This window comes from Pseudophryne corroboree, chromosome 5 (genome assembly GCF_028390025.1).
Source record: "Pseudophryne corroboree isolate aPseCor3 chromosome 5, aPseCor3.hap2, whole genome shotgun sequence".
NCBI classification, from domain to species: Eukaryota; Metazoa; Chordata; class Amphibia; order Anura; family Myobatrachidae; genus Pseudophryne; species Pseudophryne corroboree.
In genome coordinates this window covers 255,620,929-255,645,776 of record NC_086448.1, presented here as the reverse complement: position 1 = coordinate 255,645,776, position 24,848 = coordinate 255,620,929, and the positions used below count along the sequence as shown (strand labels likewise).

The 24,848-nt window shown below is 45.2% G+C and overlaps 1 protein-coding gene across 4 annotated transcripts in view; it reads right to left on the bottom strand.

Annotated features, from left to right (window-relative positions):
* ZCWPW2 (zinc finger CW-type and PWWP domain containing 2) overlaps positions 1 to 24,848 on the bottom strand; it is a 534,661-nt gene that overhangs the window by 139,291 nt on the left and 370,522 nt on the right. For all 4 annotated transcript variants that reach the window (XM_063924865.1, XM_063924864.1, XM_063924867.1 and 1 more), the window contains one exon: positions 9,675 to 9,733. In XM_063924865.1, coding sequence (XP_063780935.1) covers positions 9,675 to 9,733 — 59 coding nt within the window. The remainder of the gene's footprint in view (positions 1 to 9,674; positions 9,734 to 24,848) is intronic.

Sequence of the window (24,848 nt, the reverse complement as noted above, 5' to 3'; positions counted from 1 at the left end):
ACACCAAGGACGGGTCCTGCGGTCGATCCCTCTGGAGCTAATGGTGTCCAGTAGCCTAAGAAGCCCAAACTAGCTGCAAGCAGGTAGGTTCGCTTCTTCTCCCCTTAGTCCCTCGTTGCAGTGAGCCTGTTGCCAGCAGGTCTCACTGTAAACTAAAAATAAGAATTTACTTACCGATAATTCTATTTCTCGTAGTCCGTAGTGGATGCTGGGACCTCCGTAAGGACCATGGGGAATAGCGGCTCCGCAGGAGACTGGGCACAAAAGTAAAGCTTTAGGACTACCTGGTGTGCACTGGCTCCACCCCTATGACCCTCCTCCAAGCCTCAGTTAGGATACTGTGCCCGGACGAGCGTACACAATAAGGAAGGATTTATGAATCCCGGGTAAGACTCATACCAGCCACACCAATCACACCGTACAACTTGTGATCTGAACCCAGTTAACAGCATGATAACAGAGGAGCCTCTGGATAGATGGCTCACAACAATAACCCGATATAGTTAACAATAACTATGTACAAGTATTGCAGACAATCCGCACTTGGGATGGGCGCCCAGCATCCACTACGGACTACGAGAAATAGAATTATCGGTAAGAAAATTCTTATTTTCTCTGACGTCCTAGTGGATGCTGGGAACTCCATGGGGATTATACCAAAGCTCCCAAACGGGCGGGAGAGTGCGGATGACTCTGCAGCACCGAATGAGAGAACTCCAGGTCCTCCTCAGCCAGGGTATCAAATTTGTAGAATTTAGCAAACGTGTTTTCCCTGACCAAGTAGCTGCTCGGCAAAGTTGTAAAGCCGAGACCCCTCGGGCAGCCGCCCAAGATGAGCCCACCTTCCTTGTGGAATGGGCTTTTACAGATTTTGGCTGTGGCAGGCCTGCCACAGAATGTGCAAGCTGAATTGTATTACAAATCCAACGAGCAATAGTCTGCTTAGAAGCAGGAGCACCCAGCTTGTTGGGTGCATACAGGATAAACAGCGAGTCAGATTTTCTGACTCCAGCCGTCCTGGAAACATATATTTTCAAGGCCCTGACTACGTCCAACAACTTGGAGTCCTCCAAGTCACTAGTAGCCGCAGGTACCACAATAGGTTGGTTCAGATGAAACACTGAAACCACCTTAGGGAGAAAATGAGGACGAGTCCTCAATTCCGCCCTGTCTGAATGGAAGATCAGATAAGGGCATTTACAGGATAAAGCCCGCCAATTCTGACACGCGCCTGGCCGAGGCCAGGGCCAACAACATGACCACTTTCCATGTGAGATATTTTAACTCCACAGATTCAAGTGGTTCAAACCAATGTGACTTTAGGAACCCCAAAACTACATTGAGATCCCAAGGTGCCACTGGAGGCACAAAAGGAGGCTGTATATGCAGTACCCCTTTTACAAACGTCTGAACTTCAGGAACTGAAGCTAGTTCTTTCTGGAAGAAAATTGACAGGGCCGAAATTTGAACCTTAATGGACCCCAATTTTAGGCCCATAGACACTCCTGTTTACAGGAAATGCAGGAATCGACCTAGTTGAAATTCCTCCATCGGGGCCTTACTGGCCTCGCACCACGCAACATATTTTCGCCAAATGCGGTGATAATGCTTTGCGGTTACATCCTTCCTGGCTTGATCAGGGTAGGGATGACTTCATCCGGAATGCCTTTTTCCTTCAGGATCCGGCGTTCAACCGCCCTGCCGTCAAACGCAGCCGCGGTAAGTCTTGGAATAGACAGGGTCCTTGCTGGAGCAGGTCCCTTCTTAGAGGTAGATGCCACGGGTCCTCCGTGAGCATCTCTTGAAGTTCCGGGTACCAAGTCCTTCTTGGCCAATCCGGAGCCACGAGTATAGTTCTTACTCCCCTCCGTCTTATAATTCTCAGTACTTTTGGTATGAGAGGAAGAGGAGGGAACACATACACTGACTGGTACACCCACGGTGTTACCAGAGCGTCCACAGCTATTGCCTGAGGGTCCCTTGACCTGGCGCAATACCTGTCCAATTTTTTGTTTAGGCGGGACGCCATCATGTCCACCTTTGGTTTTTCCCAACGGTTTACAATCATGTGGAAGACTTCTGGGTGAAGTCCCCACTCTCCCGGGTGGAGGTCGTGCCTGCTGAGGAAGTCTGCTTCCCAGTTGTCCACCCCCGGAATGAACACTGCTGACAATGCTATCACGTGATTTTCCGCCCAGCGAATAATCCTTGCAGCTTCTGCCATTGCCCTCCTGCTTCTTGTGCCGCCCTGTCTGTTACGTGGGCGACTGCCGTGATGTTGTCCGACTGGATCAGCACCGGCTGACCTTGAAGCAGAGGTCATGCTTGGCTTAGGGCATTGTAAATGGCCCTTAGCTCCAAAATATTTATGTGAAGTGATGTCTCCAGGCTTGACCACAAGCCCTGGAAATTTCTTCCCTGTGTGACTGCTCCCCAGCCTCGCAGGCTGGCATCCGTGGTCACCAGGACCCAGTCCTGAATGCCGAATCTGCGGCCCTCTAGAAGATGAGCACTCTGCAACCACCACAGGAGAGACACCCTTGTCTTTGGTGACAGGGTTATCCGCTGATGCATCTGAAGATGCGATCCGGACCATTTGTCCAGCAGGTCCCACTGGAAAGTTCTTGCGTGGAATCTGCCGAATGGAATTTCTTCGTAGGAAGCCACCATTTTTCCCAGGACCCTTGTGCACTGACACTTGGCCTGGTTTTAGGAGGTTTCTGACTAGTTCGGATAACTCCCTGGCTTTCTCCTCCGGGAGAAACACCTTTTTCTGGACTGTGTCCAGGATCATCCCTAGGAATAGAAGACGTGTCGTCGGGATCAGCTGCGATTTTGGAATATTGAGAATCCAACCGTGCTGCCGCAACACTACTTGAGATAGTGCTACCCCGACTACCAACTGTTCCCTGGATCTTGCCCTTATCAGGAGATCGTCCAAGTAAGGGATAACTAAAACTCCCTTCCTTCGAAGGAGTATCATCATTTCGGCCATTACTTTGGTAAAGACCCGGGGTGCCGTGGACAAACCAAACGGCAGCGTCTGAAACTAATAGTGACAGTTCTGTACCACAAACCTGAGGTACCCTTGGTGAGAAGGGTAAATTGGGACATGGAGATAAGCATCCTTGATGTCCAGAGACACCATATAATCCCCTTCTTCCAGGTTCGCAATCACCGCTCTGAGTGACTCCATCTTGAATTTGAACCTTTGTATGTAAGTGTTCAAGGATTTCAGATTTAAAATAAGTCTCACCGAGCCGTCCGGCTTCGGTACCACAAACAGCGTGGAATAATACCCCTTTCCCTGTTGTAGGAGGGGTACCTTGATTATCACCTGCTGGGAATACAGCTTGTGAATGGCTTCTGCTGCAGCCTTTTTCCTCTCCCTCTGCCACGGGGCAGAAATGAGGAGTCTTTTGCCCGCTTGCCCTTATGGGGCCTAAAGGACTGCGCCTGATAATACGGCGTCTTCTTATGTTGAGAGGCTACCTGGGGTAAAAATGTGGATTTCCCAGCCGTTGCCGTAGCCACCAGGTCTGTTAGACCTACCCCAAATAACTCCTCCCTTTTATAAGGCGATACTTCCATATGCCTTTTGGAATCAGCATCACCTGACCACTGTCTTGTCCATAACCCTCTTCTGGCAGAAATGGACAGCGCACTTACTCTTGATGCCAGTCGGCAAATATCCCTCTGTGCATCACGCATATATAGAAATGCATATTTTAAATGCTCTATAGTCAGTAATATACTGTCCCTATCTAGGGTATCAATATTGTCAGTCAGGGAATCCGACCAAGCCACCCCAGCACTGCACATCCAGGCTGAGGCGATTGCTGGTCGCAGTATCACACCTGTGTGAGTGTATATACATTTTTAGGATATTTTCCTGCTTTCTGTCAGCAGGTTCCTTAAGGGCGGCCGTATCCGGGGACGGTAATGCCACCTGTTTAGACAAGCGTGTGAGCGCTTTATCCACCCTAGGGGGTGTTTCCCAACGTGCCCTATCCTCTGGCGGGAAGGGGTATGATGCTAATAACTTTTTAGGAATTAACAGTTTTCATCGGGGGAAACCCACGCATCATCACACACTTCATTTAATTCCTCAGATGCAGGAAAAACTACAGGCAGTTTTTTCTCACCCAACATAATACCCTTTTTAGTGGTACTGGTATTATCAGAAATATGTAAAACATTTTCCATAGCCTCAATCATGTAACGTGTGGCCCTACTGGAAGTCACATTCGTCTATTAATCGTCGACACTGGAGTCAGTATCCGTGTCGGCGTCTGTATCTGCCATCTGAGGTAACGGGCGTTTTAGAGCCCCTGATGGCTTTTGAGACACCTGGACAGGCACAGGCTGAGTAGCCGGCTGTCTCATGTCATCAATCTTTTGTAAAGAGCTGACACTGTCACGTAATTCCTTCCATAAGCTCAGCCACTCAGGTGTCGACTCCCTAGGGGGTGACATCTCCATTACAGGCAATTTCTCCGCCTCCACACCATTTTCCTCCTCATACATGTCGACACAATCGTACCGACACACAGCACACACACAGGGAATGCTCTGATAGAGGACAGGACCCCACTAGCCCTTTGGGGAGACAGAGGGAGAGTATGCCAGCACACACCAGAGCGCTATATATATACAGGGATAACCTTATAGAAGTGTTTTTCCCCTTATAGCTGCTGTTTTATTGATACTGCGCCTAATTAGTGCCCCCCTCTCTTTTTTAACCCCTTTCTGTAGTAACTGCAGGGGAGAGCCAGGGAGCTTCCCTCCAACGGAGCTGTGAGAGAAAATGGCGCCAGTGTGCTGAGGAGATAGGCTCCGCCCCTTTTTCGCTGACTTTTCTCCCGCATTTTTATGGATTCTGGCAGGGGTTAAAATACATCCATATAGCCCTGGGGGTTATATGTGATGTATGTTTGCCAGCCAAGGTGTTTTTATTGCTGCTCTGGGGGCCCCCCCTCCAGCGCCCTGCACCCTCAGTGACTGCAGTGTGAGGTGTGTATGAGGAGCAATGGCGCACAGCTGCAGTGCTGTGCGCTACCTTGGTGAAGACTGATGTCTTCTGCCGCCGATTTTCCGGACCTCTTCTTGCTTCTGGCTCTGTAAGGGGGCCGGCGGCGCGGCTCTGGGACCGGACTCCGAGGCTGGGCCTGTGTTCGGTCCCTCTGGAGCTAATGGTGTCCAGTAGCCTAAGAAGCCCAAGCTGGCTGCAAGCAGGCAGGTTCGCTTCTTCTCCCCTTAGTCCCTCGATGCAGTGAGCCTGTTGCCAGCAGGTCTCACTGAAAATAAAAAACCTAAAACTAAACTTTCACTAAGAAGCTCAGGAGAGCCCCTAGTGTGCACCCTTCTCGGCCGGGCACAAAAATCTAACTGAGGCTTGGAGGAGGGTCATAGGGGGAGGAGCCAGTGCACACCAGGTAGTCCTAAAGCTTTACTTTTGTGCCCAGTCTCCTGCGGAGCCGCTATTCCCCATGGTCCTTACGGAGTTCCCAGCATCCACTAGGACGTCAGAGAAAAACCTAAAATAAACTTTCTTTCTAGGAGCTCAGGAGAGCCCCTAGTGTGCATCCAGCTCGGCCGGGCACAGAAATCTAACTGAGGTCTAGAGGAGGGGCATAGAGGGAGGAGCCAGTGCACACCAGATAGTACCTAATCTTTCTTTTAGAGTGCCCAGTCTCCTGCGGAGCCCGTCTATTCCCCATGGTCCTTACGGAGTTCCCAGCATCCACTAGGACGTCAGAGAAAATGTGTTTTGCTTCCAAATCTCATTTGGTAATTATCAGAAAATTGGTCATACAGTAATTGCTTATACTAATTTGTGAGGAGAGAAGGGGATAAAAGTAACAGGTTTGTTAGGAATAAAGTTCCACTACTGTGTGCGCGGAAATCGCAGTGAATCTCAGAAATGAGAGCATACTGAATGTCTCATCCTGAACTTGAAGAAAGAGAGAACAGACGTGAAGTCTACTCTTGAGAGAGCCCAGAGACTGCCCCTGATGGAGTAATCCAGTGTAAGGGCAGAGTAATGGGATCTTAAGTCCCACTTGAAACAACGATATCAAGTAACAGTCTGTAAATGGGATGTAGTTATGTGACCGGCGGTCAGGGCTCCCATAGTTGCAAATTCACACCACAGACCGAGAAACGTTCTGAGCTGAGACTTTTGTTCTGGTTTAGGCCAGGTTGCAACTTAGTCTACTTTATTTGGCTGGGGTTTAATCTGTCCCTTTCCTACAACATACTCCAAGTAATTTGCCTCTACTATTCCTTTGACACACTTTTCTGAACTGAGTTGAAGATAATTATGTCAGTGAGGTAAGCAACTGCATACTCCCGATGAGGCCAAAGCAATTTGTTCATGGCCCACTGGAAGATTGCATGGGCTCCACGTAAACCAAAGGGTAACGCTTCCTCTGGGGGTAGAGAAAGCTTTTTTTTTTTGCTTAGGTAGCATCAGTGAAGGGTATCTGCCAGTACCCCTTTGTCAAGTCAAGATTAAATATTGGATTTTAGCTAGATTCTCTACCATCTCATAAACCCGGGGCATAGGGAAGGCATCAAACTATGACAACTTATTCAGTTTCCTAAAGTTATTGCAAAATGTATAGCCCCCAAAGGCTTGGGTACCAGCACAATCGGATTATTCGACTCACTGTTTGACTCGACTATAACCCTTAGGTGCAGCATCTCCTATACCTCTTGTTTAACCGCAGCTCATTTGGCCTCAGGAATGCAATAAGGCCTTCCCTATCCCAGATTGCATAATAATGTCATGCTGTATTATCTGGGTTTTCAAAGGGATGGCAGAAAAAACAACCTGGTTTCGTACTAACAGGTCTATAACCTCTTGCTTTGACTGAAATTCAATGAGACTTCAATGGGCACCTGACAATCTGGAGTTTTCGTGGACAACAAAGAGGGATGATTAGTACTTCCTTTCCAGGGCTTTAACAAACTAATATTATGGATCTGTACCTCTTTTCCTTTTACCCTCTTGGCATACTTTGTAATTAACAGGCCCTACTGCCTCTATGATCTCTTAAGGACCCTGTGAATGGACATACAATTTACTTTCAGGGGTGGGACCCAAAACCAATACCTTGTCCCTCAGCTTAAAGAAGTGGTTTATTGCCGTAACATTGTAACTATGCTTTTGGCGTTGCTGAGCTAAGTTCACATGCTCTTTTACAAGTGGCTGAATTTAACTTAAGGGACCATAAAGTTGAAATACAAATTGCTAAATTTTAGGACTTGGGACTGTTGTTGTTACCACCCTTGCTTTTAGAGATCTAAGATTCTTCTAGGTTGTCTACCATAAAATAGTTTAAAGGGGCTAAACCCAGTAGATGATTGGGGTACCTCCCGAAATGCAAACATTAAATAGGGCAAGAGCAGGTCCCAGTCTCTCATATACAGGACGTACCAGGTCCATACCAATTTGTTCGTAAATCACAGAAATGTTAGGTAAGGGAACCAAGGGTACTCTGGCTGGGGTGCTATCTTTTGGCACACTAGGCATTCCTGGCAATACTTTTTCACAGCAGCATGGATGCCTGGCCAAAATAAACTTAACTAAATTCGTTGGAGAGTTTTCTCATCTCTTAAATGATCACCCCACAAATGCACACTTGCCGCCCTCAGTACCAACTGCTCATATTTTCTTGGGACCAGCAACTCGTCTTTCTTTTAACCCTGCACATAAATTACCCCGCACAAGAAATCATTCTTTAACACAAAATATGGTGTGCCTTCAGCTGGTAAGGCAGTTATTTTTTAGCATTTACCATCACATAATTTTCAAAAGCATTTACGAGATTCCCATCATTCTGCTGATCTTGAGAACAGTCCTGTAAGTTGAGATTTTTATCAATGGGTAACCAATTCTCCTCTACACCACTCCCTTCTTGTTGTTCACTTGTTGGAAGGTTTTATAACCTCAGGACTCGGACATCTCACAGTTCTTGTTTCTTTGAGAACATCAGCTGTTGGCTTCTTTCTGTCACGCCAGGTAACCACCTCCTTTAACAGAGGAAAATCGCAGCACAAGATCAAGGATAAGGTGACTTAGGGGCCATAGCACCACTATTTTAAATGGCCATCTTTTTAATACAATTTAATACAATGTAATTGTACTCAAGGGTTTTCTTCCACATCTTCATGGATGCACAAAACCTTTACAGAGGGTAAGAGTTGGTCAACTCTGTTAGACACCAGCTTAGCTGAAATAATGGAGACCACCGAAGCTCCTCAAATGTTTGAGGGTCAGCCCGAAAGGCTTACTGTTGTACACCACAATCTAACACCCTTAGAGCAACAACCTCCATTATGCTCTGAGGAGTGTTCTTAAATGGCTGTAGCCAGGATCTACCTAGACTGGTCAGTTCCATCAGCTGTAACCGCTCAGCCTCAGAAGGGTTTAGTCGCCAATCATAGACTTTCTGGGCTTGCTGGGGCCCGTCACACCAACCCTGGCGAAGAAAGCCTCTTAGGAGAGAACCTCATCAGCCACAGGCAAATCCACACACACTCTTTGAGCCTCCCCTGTAAGACGGGGAGCCAACTGTGCCACCCACTGCTCCTCTGTAGACTGACAGAAGTGCGTTCAAAGGTATACAAAAACGCTTCTATATTATTTGATGGCATCAGGTTATACAACACTTCTCGCACCTGTCCACCTTTTCTTATCTCCACACATTTTTCCAGCAGCAACTGAATCTGAGTTTGCTGGCCATGAATCAGGGTCTTTTGCCCCATAACCACTTCAGTAAACATGTCTTAACTGCCAGATGAAACAGATAGCAGCTAGCTATATGCGTGCTTCATCACTAAAGGCCACACTGCCATAAACACACAATACAGCATTTCCTGGTCTCTTTGCTACATACACATCAATGTTATCTGTGACCAGTTTGATTGGCGTTTTCTTGTACAACTGTAGCTAAAGGTCCACTATAGAATCCCTATATTGTTTCACCTTTTCTAGTAAATAAGTACAGTAAAATCTGTTAATATCCATTATTGCACCACTTTCCAAAAACTTCAATGAATTTATGTTTTGGGTTGTAAAGCCAATTTACCAATGGGTTTTTTCCCCCTAGAAATGCAAAATCATCTGTTAATGCATTTTGTGCTTTTCAAAAGTTTGCAACATCATATATTATGGAGTAACAGTTCTTAAAGAATGTGGATTTTGCAGTAAATCATATAAACTCATTTTAGAGAATGTCAACTATTAAGATTTGTTTTAAATAACAATATTTCTAAAGTAATGGTACTGTATTTGTCTCAAGCATTAGGTAAAAAACAGTCCCTTAACAAGTATTAAAATCCCCCTCTGCTGAACTCTACTATAGTGTGCCTCTTTCTTTTCTAAATCTGAAGATGTTCGACAATGAGCAGGGCTATTGTGGATTATCAAGAAACGGTCAGCTGGTCATGCCACAAGTAAGGACTAAACTGGAAAATATAACAATAACTGTAGGTGTGCCTACCGAGAGTGTAGAGAGGGAAATGATAAAGTGTTAGGTAACTAAAGTCTTCATTACAGCAATTAGGTTTACAGATGTTTCTTCCAGTTTTATTAAACTTCTACAATTGTTACAGAATGTACACAACTTTCCATGGATTCTATCAGGCATAAATTTATTTTAACTTACTTTGCATTGCTTTCAATCGCTGCATTTTTCCGGACATATTTTCTTTTAGGCTTTGTTAGCTGAAATTAAATAACTAATATATCAACACAGTATATTAGGAAGGCTGGCACTGTGAAGTTACTGTAAGTAATGTTAATAATGAGCATTCCACTACACGAGATTATGCAACGTAGAACATAACTGTAAATACTGAAATGCTGTAGGAAAAATAAATGTTTCATTTAACCTGAGGAACTGCCGACTAAAATGTCTGAATTACATAAATGCATTTTCTGCATCTTCCTCTTAAAGTAATAGTTCTATTAGAGAGAAGCTGACATACATATGAGGCAGGGCTCGACAGGCAACAGTAGTCTATCATTGATTCTTATAATTTCAGTAAACAAGAAAAATGTGTGTATGTATATATATATATATATAAACCAGAGAGATGCCTTTATCTAGCGCCAATATCAAAGGAGCAGAACTTCTTAAATGGTTCCTTGTTAGCAAGAACCAGAAATTAAATATAGAAGTGGCACCCGTGAAGAAAAAATTGGTTAGTTGTAATGTATACAACTCCTTCTGTGAGTGGGTAGGTGACCTGCAGTCCACATTGCTATGATGTTGAACAGCCTTTTTTTGATCCCACCCTGCCTACCTGTCCCTGCTTCCAGCGGAGATTACAGCCGATGGAGGCTGACCGCAGCTGGAGGTTTCAGGTGCCGCTGCGTCCAGCAGAGATGTGAGCGGGGTGACGTCACTGGACGGGTGCCGGGAGCGGCTCGTGATGCGGCCGATGCTGAGGCCATGCAGGGAGTTCTATCACCTAATTTTCTGTGGGTCCAGAGCATTTGATGCGTCCAGGGCGCACTTTTTCAAGGATATAGTCTTTTGAATAAAAGTGATTATTTATACAAAACTTTAATGTTAAAATCCCGGAACTTCCGACCGCAAGTGGAGTGAATTTGTGGGAATCACATGTTCTATGCAAACTCTCTTAAAAAGTTATTGTAGATAAAAATAGTTAAAAATATTTAAAAATACATTTATTTTGAGGTGCCACTTAATATTTATATGAATGTTTCTATGGAATGTTGTGTTATTATTTCATATTTATAAAAATGGGTTCAATTCGATGTCTATGTTTAACCCTCTTGGTTTTAGAGTTTTCAATTCAAAGATCCATTTTGTTTCAATTTTCGTTAGTTCTTCTGAGATGTCTCCTCTCCAATTTTGTTTTACTTTTCGAATAACCATGAATTTTAATCCTTGCGGGTTTTAATTGTGCATTTCAGCAAAGTGGTTTGATACAGTATATGTTGTTAATCCTTTTATAATTTATGTTCTGCACATCTTACTTTGACTTTTCTTTTTGTCTGGCCGACATATTGTAATTTGCATGGACCTTCTAAAAGGTATATCACCACTTCTGTATCACAATTTAGAAATTGGTTAATATGGTATAATATTCCTGTAGATGTTGAAGTAAAAATATTGATGTTTTTGGTTGTTTGGTTACTAGTACCACAAGCGCTACAATTTAGAAATTAATAACCTTTCATTGAAATGTTTTGTTCGTTTGTGCTTTTTTGAGCTAATAAGCTTCTCACTATGGGGTATATTTACTAACATTCGTAATTTTCGGAAAAAGGTCAAAGTTCAATCACGAATGACATCGACAGTGTAAAATTGCAACTTTTTGAATTGATTACGACTAATTTACTAAGCTGCCGTATTTTGCCTTTTCGGGTTTTCCGATGTTGATGTCATTCGTCTTTTTTTTCTGTTTTTTTACGGCAGTGATTTGCAAAACACTGCCGACTTTTTCAAAATGAATCTCGGCCGGATCTGTGTGATCCGTGCTGGGGTTCATTTTTTTTTTTTTAAATAAACACTGTAAAACTTAAAAAAAAATTGCGTGGGGTCCCCCCTCCTAAGCATAACCAGCCTCGGGCTCTTTGAGCCGATCCTGGTTGCAGAAATATGGGAAAAAAATGACATGAGTTCCCCCATATTTAAGCAACCAGCATCGGGCTCTGCGCCTGGTCCTGGTTCCAAAAATACGGGGGACAAAAAGCGTAGGGGTCCCCCGTATTTTTAAAACCAGCACCGGCCTCCACTAGCTGGACAGATAATGCCACAGCCGGGGGTCACTTTTATATAGTGCCCTGCGGCCGTGGCATCAAAAATCCAACTAGTCACCCCTGGCCGGGGTACCCTGGGGGAGTGGGGACCCCTTCAATCAAGGGGTCCCCCCCCCCCAGCCACCCAAGGGCCAGGGGTGAAGCCCGAGGCTGTCCCCCCCATCCAATTGGCTGCGGATGGGGGGCTGATAGCCTTTTGTGAAAATGAAAAGATATTGTTTTTAGTAGCAGTACTACAAGGCCCAGCAAGCCTCCCCCGCATGCTGGTACTTGGAGAACCACAAGTACCAGCATGCGGCGGAAAAACGGGCCCGCTGGTACCTGTAGTACTACTACTAAAAAAATACCCCAAAAAAGACAAGACACACACACCTTGAAAGTAAAGATTTATTACATACATCCACACAAACATACATACATACTTACCTTATGTTCACACGCAGGTCGGTCCTCTTCTCCAGTAGAATCCAAGGGGTACCTGTTGAATAAATTATACTCACCAGCTCCAGGGTCCCAGGCTCCTCGTAGTATCCATTTGTAATCCACGTACTTGAATAAAATAAAAAAACGGACACCCGAGCCACGCACTGAAAGGGGACCCATGTTTGCACATGGGCCCCCTTTCCACGAATGCCAAAAACCCACTCTGACTTCTGTCTAAGTGGGTTTCTTCAGCCAATCAGGGAGCGCCACGTTGTAGCACCCTCCTGATCGGCTGTGTGCTCCTGTACTGTCTGACAGGCGGCACACGGCAGTGTTACAATGTAGCGCCTATGCGCTCCATTGTAACCAATGGTGGGAACTTTCTGCTCAGCGGTGAGGTCACTTTCGGTCAACCGCAGGGCAGAAAGTTCCCACCATTGGTTACAATGGAGCGCATAGGCGCTACATTGTAACACTGCCGTGTGCCGCCTGTCAGTCAGTACAGGAGCACACAGCCGATCAGGAGGGTGCTACAACGTGGCGCTCCCTGATTGGCTGAAGAAACCCACTTAGACAGAAGTCAGAGTGGGTTTCTGGCATTCGTGGAAAGGGGGCCCATGTGAAAACATGGGTCCCCTTTCAGTGCGTGGCTCGGGTGTCAGTTTTTTTATTTTATTCAAGTACGTGGATTACAAATGGATGCTACGAGGAGCCTGGGACCCTGGAGCTGGTGAGTATAATTTATTCAACAGGTACCCCTTGGATTCTACTGGAGAAGAGGACCGACCTGCGTGTGAACATAAGGTAAGTATGTATGTATGTTTGTGTGGATGTATGTAATAAATCTTTACTTTCAAGGTGTGTGTGTCTTGTCTTTTTTTGGGTATTTTTTTAGTAGTAGTACTACAGGTACCAGCGGGCCCGTTTTTCCGCCGCATGCTGGTACTTGTGGTTCTCCAAGTACCAGCATGCGGGGGAGGCTTGCTGGGCCTTGTAGTACTGCTACTAAAAACAATATCTTTTCATTTTCACAAAAGGCTATCAGCCCCCCATCCGCAGCCAATTGGATGGGGGGGGGACAGCCTCGGGCTTCACCCCTGGCCCTTGGGTGGCTGGGGGGGGGACCCCTTGATTGAAGGGGTCCCCACTCCCCCAGGGTACCCCGGCCAGGGGTGACTAGTTGGATATTTGATGCCACGGCCGCAGGGCACTATATAAAAGTGACCCCCGGCTGTGGCATTATCTGTCCAGCTAGTGGAGCCCGGTGCTGGTTTTAAAAATACGGGGGACCCCTACTCTTTTTGTCCCCCGTATTTTTGGAACCAGGACCAGGCGCAGAGCCCGATGCTGGTTGCTTAAATATGGGGGAACCCCTGTCAATTTTTTCCCCATATTTCTGCAACCAGGATCGGCTCAAAGAGCCCGAGGCTGGTTATGCTTAGGAGGGGGGACCCCACGCAATTTTTTTAAAGAAAATAACCACTTTCCCACTGATATACATGCACGGATCTCATGGATCCCTGCATGCCTATACAATCACGGATTAAAAAAGCAGGTCTGTTTTTTTTTAGCACTTTTTTACGAGTTGTAATTTTTCACGGCAGTGTTTTATTTTTTTTTGCTTTGCACTTCTTAGTAAATGACCGAGATTCATACTTAAACAGCCGCGTTTTGACCGATGGTGTATTCATTCGTAATTATTTTCATGGACTACCCAAAAAATACGAATGCCCTCATCACTGCCGTGATTTGAGTTTAGTAAATTACCGAGATGACACTTTGAAGAAAAAACGGCATCTCGGTCAAAATCGGGACCATAGTAAATATACCCCTATGTTTTATTTAATGGATTGTGCTCGTCGATATATGATTTTAGGTTGATCTGTAATTATGTCCTTTAATATGTCATCCAGTTTTAAAATGTGCCAATGTTTTCGCACCATATTTTCTATTGGTGCTGTATTACTATTGTATTGTGTGATGAATGGCAGTTCAAATTTATCTTGTTTTTTCGTTTTGTAATTGATTATTTCCTTTCTGTCTGTCATTGCCAATTTGGTGATTTATTTTTGAATTTCTGATGCTGAGTAACCCTTTTCCACAAAATTCTTTTTCATTACTTCTATCTGTGTCTCGAACATCTCGTCATCTGTGCAATTTCTTCGTAGTCTTTGAATTTGTCCCTCTGGTATATTTCTAATCCAATTTCTGTGGTGATTGCTACATTTTGGGAGTGAATTGTTGCCATTTACTTCTTTGAAATGTGTCCTTTTTATATCTTTATTCTCGATGTATATTTCCAAATCAAAAAATATGACTTGTTCTTTACTTGTTGTTGTTGTAAATTCAAGATTGATCTGGTTATTACTGAGGTACGTTGTAAATTTTTGTAAGCCATCTTCCGGCCCATCCCACATAAATATCACATTGTACATGTAACGATACCAGCAAATTAAGTCTTCTGTATACAAGTTATTTGTCCAAATGATGTCCTCCTTCCACTTTGAGACAAATAAGTTGGCATAGCTTGGTGCCAGAGGAGTGTCCATTGCTGTGCCACACTTCTGAAGGTAGAATTTTCCATTATACCAGAAATAATTGTGATTTAATATGAATTTGATGTTTGCCATGATGAAATTTATTTGACGATTAGGTAATTCTGTTTGTGATGAAAGATAATGTCTAGTGTGTGCACAACCTGTTTCGTGTGAGATGCAGGTGTACAATGATTTTACATCTGCTGTTGCCAATGTATATGATGAATTCCACTCTAAACTGTCCAAAATCTGTAAAATGCTTATTGTATCTTTGAGATAACTTTTCTGTTGTTACCAAATCTCGAAGGTAAAAAATAGGATTTTAATATACCTACCGGTAAATCCTTTTCTCGTAGTCCGTAGAGGATGCTGGGGTCCACTTTAGTACCACGGGGTATAGATGTTCCGCAAGAGCCCTGGGCACTTTAAGACTTTTTTTCAGCTATGTGAACTGGCTCTTCCCTCTATGCCCCTCCTCCAGCCCTCAGTATAGGAACTGTGCCCGAGGAGACGGACAACTTCGAGAGAAGATTTAACATTAAACTATTGGTGAGATTCATACCAGCTCACACCGCTCTAACATGTCTCACAACACGGCAGGCGCCCAGCATCCTCTCCGGACTATGAGAAAAGGATTTACCCGTAGGTATATTAAAATCCTATTTTCTCTTACGTCCTAGAGGATGCTGGGGTCCACATTAGTACCATGGGGATATACCAAAGCTCCCAGTACGGGCGGGAAAGTGCTAATGTTCCTGCAGCACTGACTGACCAAAGAGTAGGTCGTCAGCAGCAAAGGTGTCAAACCTGTAAAACTTAGCAAACGTGTTTGCACCCGACCAAGTAGCTGCAGAGGTTCAAACCGGTCCGACTTAAGGAACTGCAACACCAAATTATGAACCTCAGAAAGGGAAGCTAACTGTTTCTGAAAGAAAATGGACAAAGCCGAAATTTGGACCTTGATAGATCCTAATCTTAAGCCCGCATCCACACCAGCTTGTAGTAAATAGGAGAAGACGTCCTAATTGAAACTCCACCGGAGACTTTTTGGATTCACACCAAGAAACATATTTCTCTGACGTCCTAGTGGATGCTGGGAACTCCGAAAGGACCATGGGGAATAGACGGGCTCCGCAGGAGACTGGGCACTCTAAAAGAAAGATTAGGTACTATCTGGTGTGCACTGGCTCCTCCCTCTATGCCCCTCCTCCAGACCTCAGTTAGAATCTGTGCCCGGCCAGAGCTGGGTGCTCCTAGTGGGCTCTCCTGAGCTTGCTAGAAAGTATTTGTTAGGTTTTTTATTTTCAGTGAGATCTGCTGGCAACAGACTCACTGCTACGTGGGACTGAGGGGAGAGAAGCAAACCTACCTGCTTTCAGCTAGCTTGTGCTTCTTAGGCTACTGGACACCATTAGCTCCAGAGTGTTCGAACACAGGGCCTGACCTCGATCGCCGTTCCCGAAGCCGCGCCGCCGTCCCCCTTGCAGAGCCAGAAGAGAAGCGATGAAATCAGCGGCAGAAGACTCCTGTCTTCATTAAGGTAGCGCACAGCACCGCAGCTGAACGCCATTGCTCCGACAGCACACCACACACTCCGGTCACTGTAGGGTGCAGGGCGCTGGGGGGGTCGCCCTGGGCAGCAATAAAAAAACGTTTGGCATAAAAATACACATAATACAGTCTGTGACTGTATATGTGTAAAACCCACCGCCATTTTTAGTCAGAAACAGGACAGAAGCCCGCCGCTGAGGGGGCGGGGCCTTCTTCCTCAGCACACCAGCGCCATTTTCTCTTCACAGCTCCGCTGGAAGGAAGCTCCCCAGGCTCTCCCCTGCAGTATCCTGGTACACAAAGGGTGAAAAGAGAGGGGGGGCACATAAATTTAGGCGCAAAAATTGTATATACAGCAGCTACTGGGTAAACACTGAGTTGTAGTGTAATCCCTGGGTTATATAGCGCTGGGGTGTGTGCTGGCATACTCTCTCTCTCTGTCTCTCCAAAGGGCCTTGTGGGGGAACTGTCCTCAAATAGAGCATCCCCTGTGTGTGTGGTGTGTCGGTACGCGTGGTTCGACATGTCTGAGGTAAAAGGCTCCTCTAAGGAGGTGATAGAGCGGATATGTGTGTGAGAGGGTGTCTCCGTCGACAACGCCGACACCTGTTTGGATATGTGTAAGTGCTAAGGTGAATTTATTGCACAAATGGTTAGGGAACAGACAGGAAATCTACCCATGTCTGTCCCTATGTCACAGAGACCTTCAGAGTCTCACAATGCTCACTATCCAAAATAACAAACACTGGTATCGACACAGAGTTTAACTCCACTGTCGACTACGATAATGCAAAGTTACAGCCAAGATGGCTAGAAGGTATTCAATATATGATTATTGAAATAAAAGATGATTTGCATATCACTGATGACTCATCTGTTCCTGACACGAGAGTACACATGTTTAAGGGGAAGAATGCTGAGGTAAATTTCCCTCCTCTCATGAGGAAAAAGAGCGGGAATCTCCAGACAAAAGACGGCAGCTTCCCACAAGAGAATTCTCAGGCTGTATCCTTTCCCCACTAGGGCCAGGATGTGTTGAGAATCTTCCCCTAGGGTGTCCTGTTTGCACAGACGGTAGCACTTGTTATTCTCAGGGATCCTGCAGATAGCGTGCACATTCTAGTATACTACCCAAATCGGCGATTGTGTCGGCATGGGTTTATAGCGCTGTGGCTACAGGTACCTTATCAGCAGAGATTGAGACCCTAGTAAATATATTAAAGATGCTGTCTTAAGTGATAGATATATAGTTATAAAGCATGCCCAAAGAGACATGAGTATACTGGGTCCCAGAGTCAAAGCTATGTCGATCTCTGCTTGACGTGTCCTGTAGAATATGCATTGGACAGATGATGCCGACTTAAGAGGCATATGGAAGGCTGAGGATTGTGTGGAGAAGGGTTCTTGGGCCTGGTCTCCACAGCTATAGCTGGTAATTCTGCTAATTTGCCTTATATTCCTGCACAGCCTAAGAAAGCACGACATTATTAAATGCAGCCTTTCGAATAAAAAACAAGAAAGTCTGAGGTGCGTCCTTTCTTGTCAGAGCCGGGATCAACACAGCTAGTTCCCAGGAACAGAAGTCCTCCCCGGCCCCTACAAAAATCCACCTATGCCGCTGGGGCTCCACAGGCGGAGCTAGGCCCGGTGGGGACACGCCTTCGTAAGTTCAGCCACAAGTGGGTTCACTCCCTGTTAGGTCCCTGGGCAATAGATATTGTGTCTCAGGGATACAAGCTGGACTGTGAGAAGATGCCCCTCACCGACGGCCCTGCGGGCTTCCACCCAAGAGAGGGAGCCAGTGTTAACTGCAATTCACAAATTGTATCTTTAACAGGTGGTGGTCAAGGGTCCCCTCCTTCAAGAGGGTGTTATTATTCGACCATGTTGTAATCCCGAAACCAGACGGTTCGGTCAGACCCATATTGAATTAAAAATTCCTGAACATATACCTGAGAAGGTTCAAGTTCAAGATGGAATCGCTAAGAGCGGTCAGGGCAAGCCTAAAAAGGGGGAGACTTTATCGTGAATCGGGACATAAGGGATGCATACCTTCATGTCCCCATTTATCCACCTCATTAGGCGTACCTCAGAATTGCGGTACGGGATTGTCATAACCAAGGTAATGGCGGATAGGATTGTGCTCCTGCGGAAGCAAGGTGTCACTATTATCACGTACTTGGACGATCTCCTCATAAAAGCGAGATCAAGAGAGCAGTTGCTGAACAGCGTATCACTTTCTCTGGAAGTGTAACGGCAACACGGCTGGATTCTATATATTCCAAAGTCGCAGTTGGTTCCTACAGCTCATCTGCCTTGTCAAAGTCAGAAAAATGTCTTAATGCACACTGCCATATTTGCACCGCACACTGGTCCGTGCTGCGCGTGCGTACGCTCTCCCGTGGAAGCGCATACTCGCAATAGCGTGCACTCGCACGCGCAGTATGCGCATTTACGGTAGAGTTTATGTGATCGTAGCGTGCGACTCATTCGTTACAGATGTTCACAATTAATGTAGTTTATAGATCATGGTCCCTTTGATAGATTCTGTAAGTTTGGTTAAAGTACAATGTCCCAGAGCTGAGGAATCCCTCCTTATATCGTACGAAGGGTCTAACAGGAATTATACAGCAGTGTTTGGTACCCATCGGAAGAGTATTTAATTAGCAATATTCCGGTGTTGGTTTGGAGCGTATTAATCGCTCGTGCGAATAGTTATGGACATAAGAAGTTTATGTCCATTTCTATTATTTACACATACTCAGGTATGCGGCGGGAAACCCAGTTTCCCACCCACCTGAGCTGTTGGAAATCGTCACAGCCCACCTGTATGAATCACCCTATGACCTTTTGTTATGATACAGGGCCGAATTCCTTCGGCCAATGGACAATGGGATTGTAGGACCAGGAGATTGCATTGTGTGTGGGGCATAAATAGGCAGGCCGACCACATCCAGCTCTCACTCTCTCATCAACGGTTATCTGCTGATAACCGGGAGCTGGATATCGAGGCGCAGGCGATCATACCCTTTGTGCGTAAGTTTTCTCTCCGTTATCATTGTCTTTCTGCGAGCCAATTTCTCTCTCTCTCTCTCTATCTCTCTCTCTCCTCTTTTTCTCTTAAATACTTCATAGTAGTATTGTATTGTATTGCATTTAGGTCAGTGTAGTATTGTCTTTTTGTATTTATTGTTTAGTTCTGTGGTTAGGAAGTCTCTGTTATATTGTAGTGTATCATATGTACTGTTATCCCCTTTTACAAGTATATTAGACATAATACAGTTAATAGGCTTTGGAAACCTAAAACCAGTATCAGTGTATTTACTATAGTGTTAAGTGTTCACTTGAGCGTCGGTGACGCTCAAACAGCTTTGTAGGTAGTCAGGTTACACAAGGTTGCATTTACACCCTGTACTCACATTAAGGTATTCTGTGTGTTTCATCGGTATAAGGTTTAATATCAAGGTATAGTGTTGTGAGCGTCTGCACCGCTGGTGACCTCCTCGTGGTCTCTAGCGTATGCTACGTTACAGCGAATCTTTCCCCTAGACATAACCAATAACGTGTCCTGTGATCACTGGGCCGTGAGCGAACGTGACGCTTGAGCGTCTCGCCTACGGCTGAGCGATCGTTACGCAAATAGCGTATCATTACGGTATTTCTTAAGTAAACAGCGTACAGTGTTCTTAGCTTCATAAGGGTTGTTTATACGACAAAGGAATTTAGAATTGTCAATTGCGGGCTCGTCCGGTCCTTTTCACATCTGCACTAGGTAGATCAGCAGACATTATCCCTCCAGCAAAGGGTGGGAGGTTGTCTCGCAGTTGCTGACGGGATAAGCGTCTGCTTCGCTTAGACAAAGAGTGCTGAAGGAACCCGGTAACCGGAAGTAAGAACAAAACGCTTGTGTCTTTTAAAACTGTTTATTTTTCTTTTGTCTTGCGTACGCATACATTTATCTGCATTTCTTTTTCAAATTTCGTATATCACTATTCCTGTTTGCCAATTTTTATAGTTGATAGAAAGTGCTAAAAAGAGATTTGCTGTTATTTAATAAGTAGAGGTAATAGTTAAAGTATAGAACAAACACACGGCTTGTCCGAGAGACGAGGCAGCCAGTGTGCAGTGTGGATTGCGGTAGATGATCAGGGATCATCTACATTGATAAAATATATATTGTGTTACGGTGGATCCTTTGCATTGCGTACACGTGTAACTAACAAAGACTAGCGTACGCAATCCGAAAGGCAGGACGCACGCAGCGTACATTACGCAACGTAGCGTCTGGTTACGCCCACGTAGCCCAAGTCACGAAAAGTTGAATTAGCGCAAAGCGATAATTAGCGCAAAAGCGATAAGTAACGCGAAGCGGTAAATAACGCAAATCTATTTTTGGAAAAATCTGAAATTTAGTTTAACAGATCCTGCTCCTAATTGGTAACACTCTTGGCCTGAAGACAATTTCTGCGCAGAAATAGATATAGAAACAAAAGTGTACTTGTGTTGAGTGAGTGTGTTTTGTATACAAAAGTTTATATAACTTTAAGGTGGAACCAAAAGGAAAGCCGGGTACTCGTCAAGGGACATACGTGTAAGTGACATATACGGTGGCCAGGGAGGCATCCCTGGTTAAATAATATTTGAGCATTAGAGTATAGCGGACCATAAGGAACAAGACCAGGAGGTCATAAGGAACAAGACCAGGAGGTCGTAAGGTAAAAGGTCCGCTATAAAAGTCCAGTGGCACAACGCCTGGGGTGTTGGTGCAGAACCCATATAGGCCATAAGCTCTTGCTGAAGGAATCGCGGCCGGAAACATCGATTCCATTGGTCTTTCAGTACATGACAAGTAGTGCTCGTGTACTGAACGATTGGACCGCACGTAATTGTGTGCAGTAGTTAGTAATCTGACCTAATACCATTAGAGTAAAGTGGTCACAAACGCTATTTGTACATTCTGACGTGATTTGTGTAATTTTTTATTTTTGGAAGGGAAGTTCGCTGGTCACTCAGGAACTATCTAACAACCCCACCTTTACTGGAAAGAGTAAGTGTCCTGCGGGTAACCCTCATATGTTCCAGTAAACTGAAGGTTCCATAGGGGCCCTGTATCGAGTACGCCAGCACCACGTCGGTGTGATCAGGTCGTATTGGTCGAGGTGGGCGAGTGAGTGGGGTACTCGGTAAACCGCCACCGCCGGCCTACTGTGGAGTAATTTGGTTGTCTGAAAAGGCTTGCTGAAAACCTTGATACAGAAAATCCAAGGAGGACTAAGCAACACCTACAGACTATGGGGGCCAGTTGCTCAGGTAGGGGGCGATCAACCCTGGTTCAGGTTGATTCTGTGAACCGACCAGTTGGGTCGGCACGATATGTAATGTGTGAAAAATATGGAATTCACACCGAATCTTTATGTGATGAATGGGAGAGAATGACTGTACAAGACAGGGACAAGTTCCCAAGAATAGGTAGCTTCAGTCCAGAGGTGTTACAAAATTTAAGGAGGAGGATATGTCTCGTAAAATCAGCAAAGAGACGAATTCAGCATCATGATTATTTACAGTTATGGCACCAGGAAGGTGAGATACAGAGAGGTTTGGCTCTGGCGGCGGGATCTGGGGCAGTCAGGAAGTTGATTGCCACAGCTCCTCCTCCACCATACATTGCAGGAGAGAAGTTGATTGCGGAGAGAAACGCACTGGGTTGTAAAACACAAACTCTTAGTAACACTGTAAATGTTAATGATGTTAACCAAATAACTCATGCAAGTATTAACCCGTGCAAGATGTACCCTGTTTTGAACCTTCCTCAGGAGTGTGATCAAGAAGACGATTCAGCAACAATTTCAGCTCTCTCTCTTGCAGCCACCATAGCAGAGACCACAGTAGGCACAGCGACACCCACGAGATTAGTGAAAGCCCCTAGCGGAGGGATAGGTGAGGTCGTGTCAACGGGTAAGTACGGCACCATGCACTACACTGAAACAATTGTACCACAACAAGCTGTAGAATCTACACAGGAAGAGGCTGTTAGAATTGCTCCTGTAAGGGTAATAGCAGTTCCCAATGGAAAAACAGATGTGTCTGGAGCCACTCCCATAAGGAACATTGCCATGTACACTCCATTTTCCAGAATGGAATTAAGAACAATAGTGTCCGAATTTCCTGACCCCAGGAAGGATTTAGTTGCTAGCCAAAAATACATCAGGGATTTAGGTAACACGGTAGAACCCAACAACAAGGATTGGCAGATACTGCTAAGAGCTTGTTTACCTTCCAATGTTGATGCAACTCAGTTTTTAGCTGATTGTGCATTGGATAAAGATGTACCGCTTACAGACGTGTACAACAAGGATAATGTAAAAAGGATAAATTTACAGCTAAAAGAGTATTTCCCAGCCGTTGTTAAATGGAATAAAATATTTTCCATTAAGCAAAAGGAGTCCGAAACGGCAACAGAATATTTTCACCGGGCACTATTAGAAATGGCAAAGTACACTGGTATAGAGGACATTAAGACCAACCCAAACCATCGAGAAGTAGCAGTATCTGTACTGATGGATGGTTTGAAAGAAACATTAAAAGCTAGGGTACAGACCACGCAGCCATGTTGGCGAGGTCTGTCAGTGTCCACCTTGAGAGAGGCTGCTATTGATCACGACAGAAATATCACTAGGCACAGGGAGTCGCAAAGTGATAAGTTGATGTCCGTAAGTATACAGGCGCTGACCACAAGGCAGCCTGCGTATGTACCACCGAATCCTGTGGGTAAGGCAAGTGTAATAACATGTTTTTCTTGTAACAAACCAGGACACTTTGCACGAGACTGTAGAGTAAGAAATGTACAAAGATCTTTTCAACCCCCTAGACAACAACACAACACACGACATTGGGAGCAGGGTCCACAGAGGCGGAGTTTTGAGCCACATACAGGGGAAACAAAAAGATATCCCCCAAACAGAGATTGGCATGCCTCTGGTAGTTCCCAGCTAACTCCCTCACAAGTAGTTGCTGCCAGCGGGATTCAGGGAGGTCAGCATACCCAATAGGGGTGTGGCCATACCTGTAATCTGCAACCAGTTAAATTGATTGCCAGTCTTGGAAGCGAACCAGAGATTGCAATCAATGTAGCCGGTAAAACTTTAAACTTTCTTGTAGACACAGGGGCGGCCAAGTCAGTGATCAATTCGACAGTGGGCATGAGAACCACTGGTAGGACAGTTCCAGCCATAGGAGTAACAGGAGTAGTCCAGCACTACCCTGTTAGCAAACCAGCCGAGATTACAATAGGGCCTTTGCATACCAAGCATTCCTTTTTGCTGGCTGCATCTGCACCAACTAATCTCCTGGGTAGAGACTTACTATGTAAAATGGGTTGCGTCATTTATTGTACTCCTGAAGGTGTATTCTTGGACATCCCTGAGAATCACGCTCAGGAAGTACGAGACATGTTAGACTCCCCATCAAAATTAATGTCACATTCCATTATGACAAATAGGAATCCATCCCAAATAGAAGAGATGACATCTCAGATACCAGAGTCGCTTTGGACAAAAGATGGACAGGACACTGGATTAATGGCAAATGTAGCTCCAGTAGTAGTACAAGTAAAAGATGGTAGGATAGCTCCAAAAATCCCACAGTATCCTCTGAAGCCAGAGGTGGAGTTAGGAGTTTTCCCGGTAATAGAGCGCTTGCTACAACAGGGCATTCTAGTAAGAACGTCCAGCACAGCAAATAGTCCCATCTTCCCTGTTAAAAAGAGTGGGGGGAGGGGTTACAGGCTAGTGCAGGATCTAAGGGGGATTAACAAAATAGTCGAGAGTCAGTTCCCCGTAGTGCCTAATCCAGCTGTCATCCTAATGCAAATTCCTCCCACTGCCAAATTTTTCACTGTTATTGACCTCTGCTCCGCTTTCTTTTCGGTACCTCTGCACCCTGACAGCCAATATTTGTTTGCATTCACATACAGAGGAGTCCAATACACGTGGACTCGGTTACCCCAAGGTTTCATAGATAGTCCAAGTATATTTTCTCAGGCTTTGCATGATTGTTTACAGTCTTTCCAACCGGAAAGTGGATCAGTGTTGATACAGTACGTGGATGATCTACTACTGTGTTCTGATTCATTGGAGGCATCCCTGAAGGATACGAAACAGCTCCTGTTTCATCTTTCAGACACAGGTCACAAGGTCTCCAAAGACAAGTTGCAATTATGCCAAGCTAAGGTAAAATACTTGGGACACTGTCTAACACAAGGACTGAGACACCTGACCGCTGATAGAATCCAAGCCATTAGAGACATGACACTGCCACAAACCCAGCAACAGATCAGGACGTTTTTAGGAATGTGTGGGTATTGCCGTAATTGGATCCCAGGGTTTTCCATATTGGCGCTACCTTTGCAGGAAATGGTCTCTTCAAACAAACCTGATCGGATTTCGCATACAGACGAATCTGAAACAGCATTTGAGAGACTCAAACAGTGCCTAACGCAGGCACCAGCACTAGGTATGCCAGACTATGGGAAACCCTTT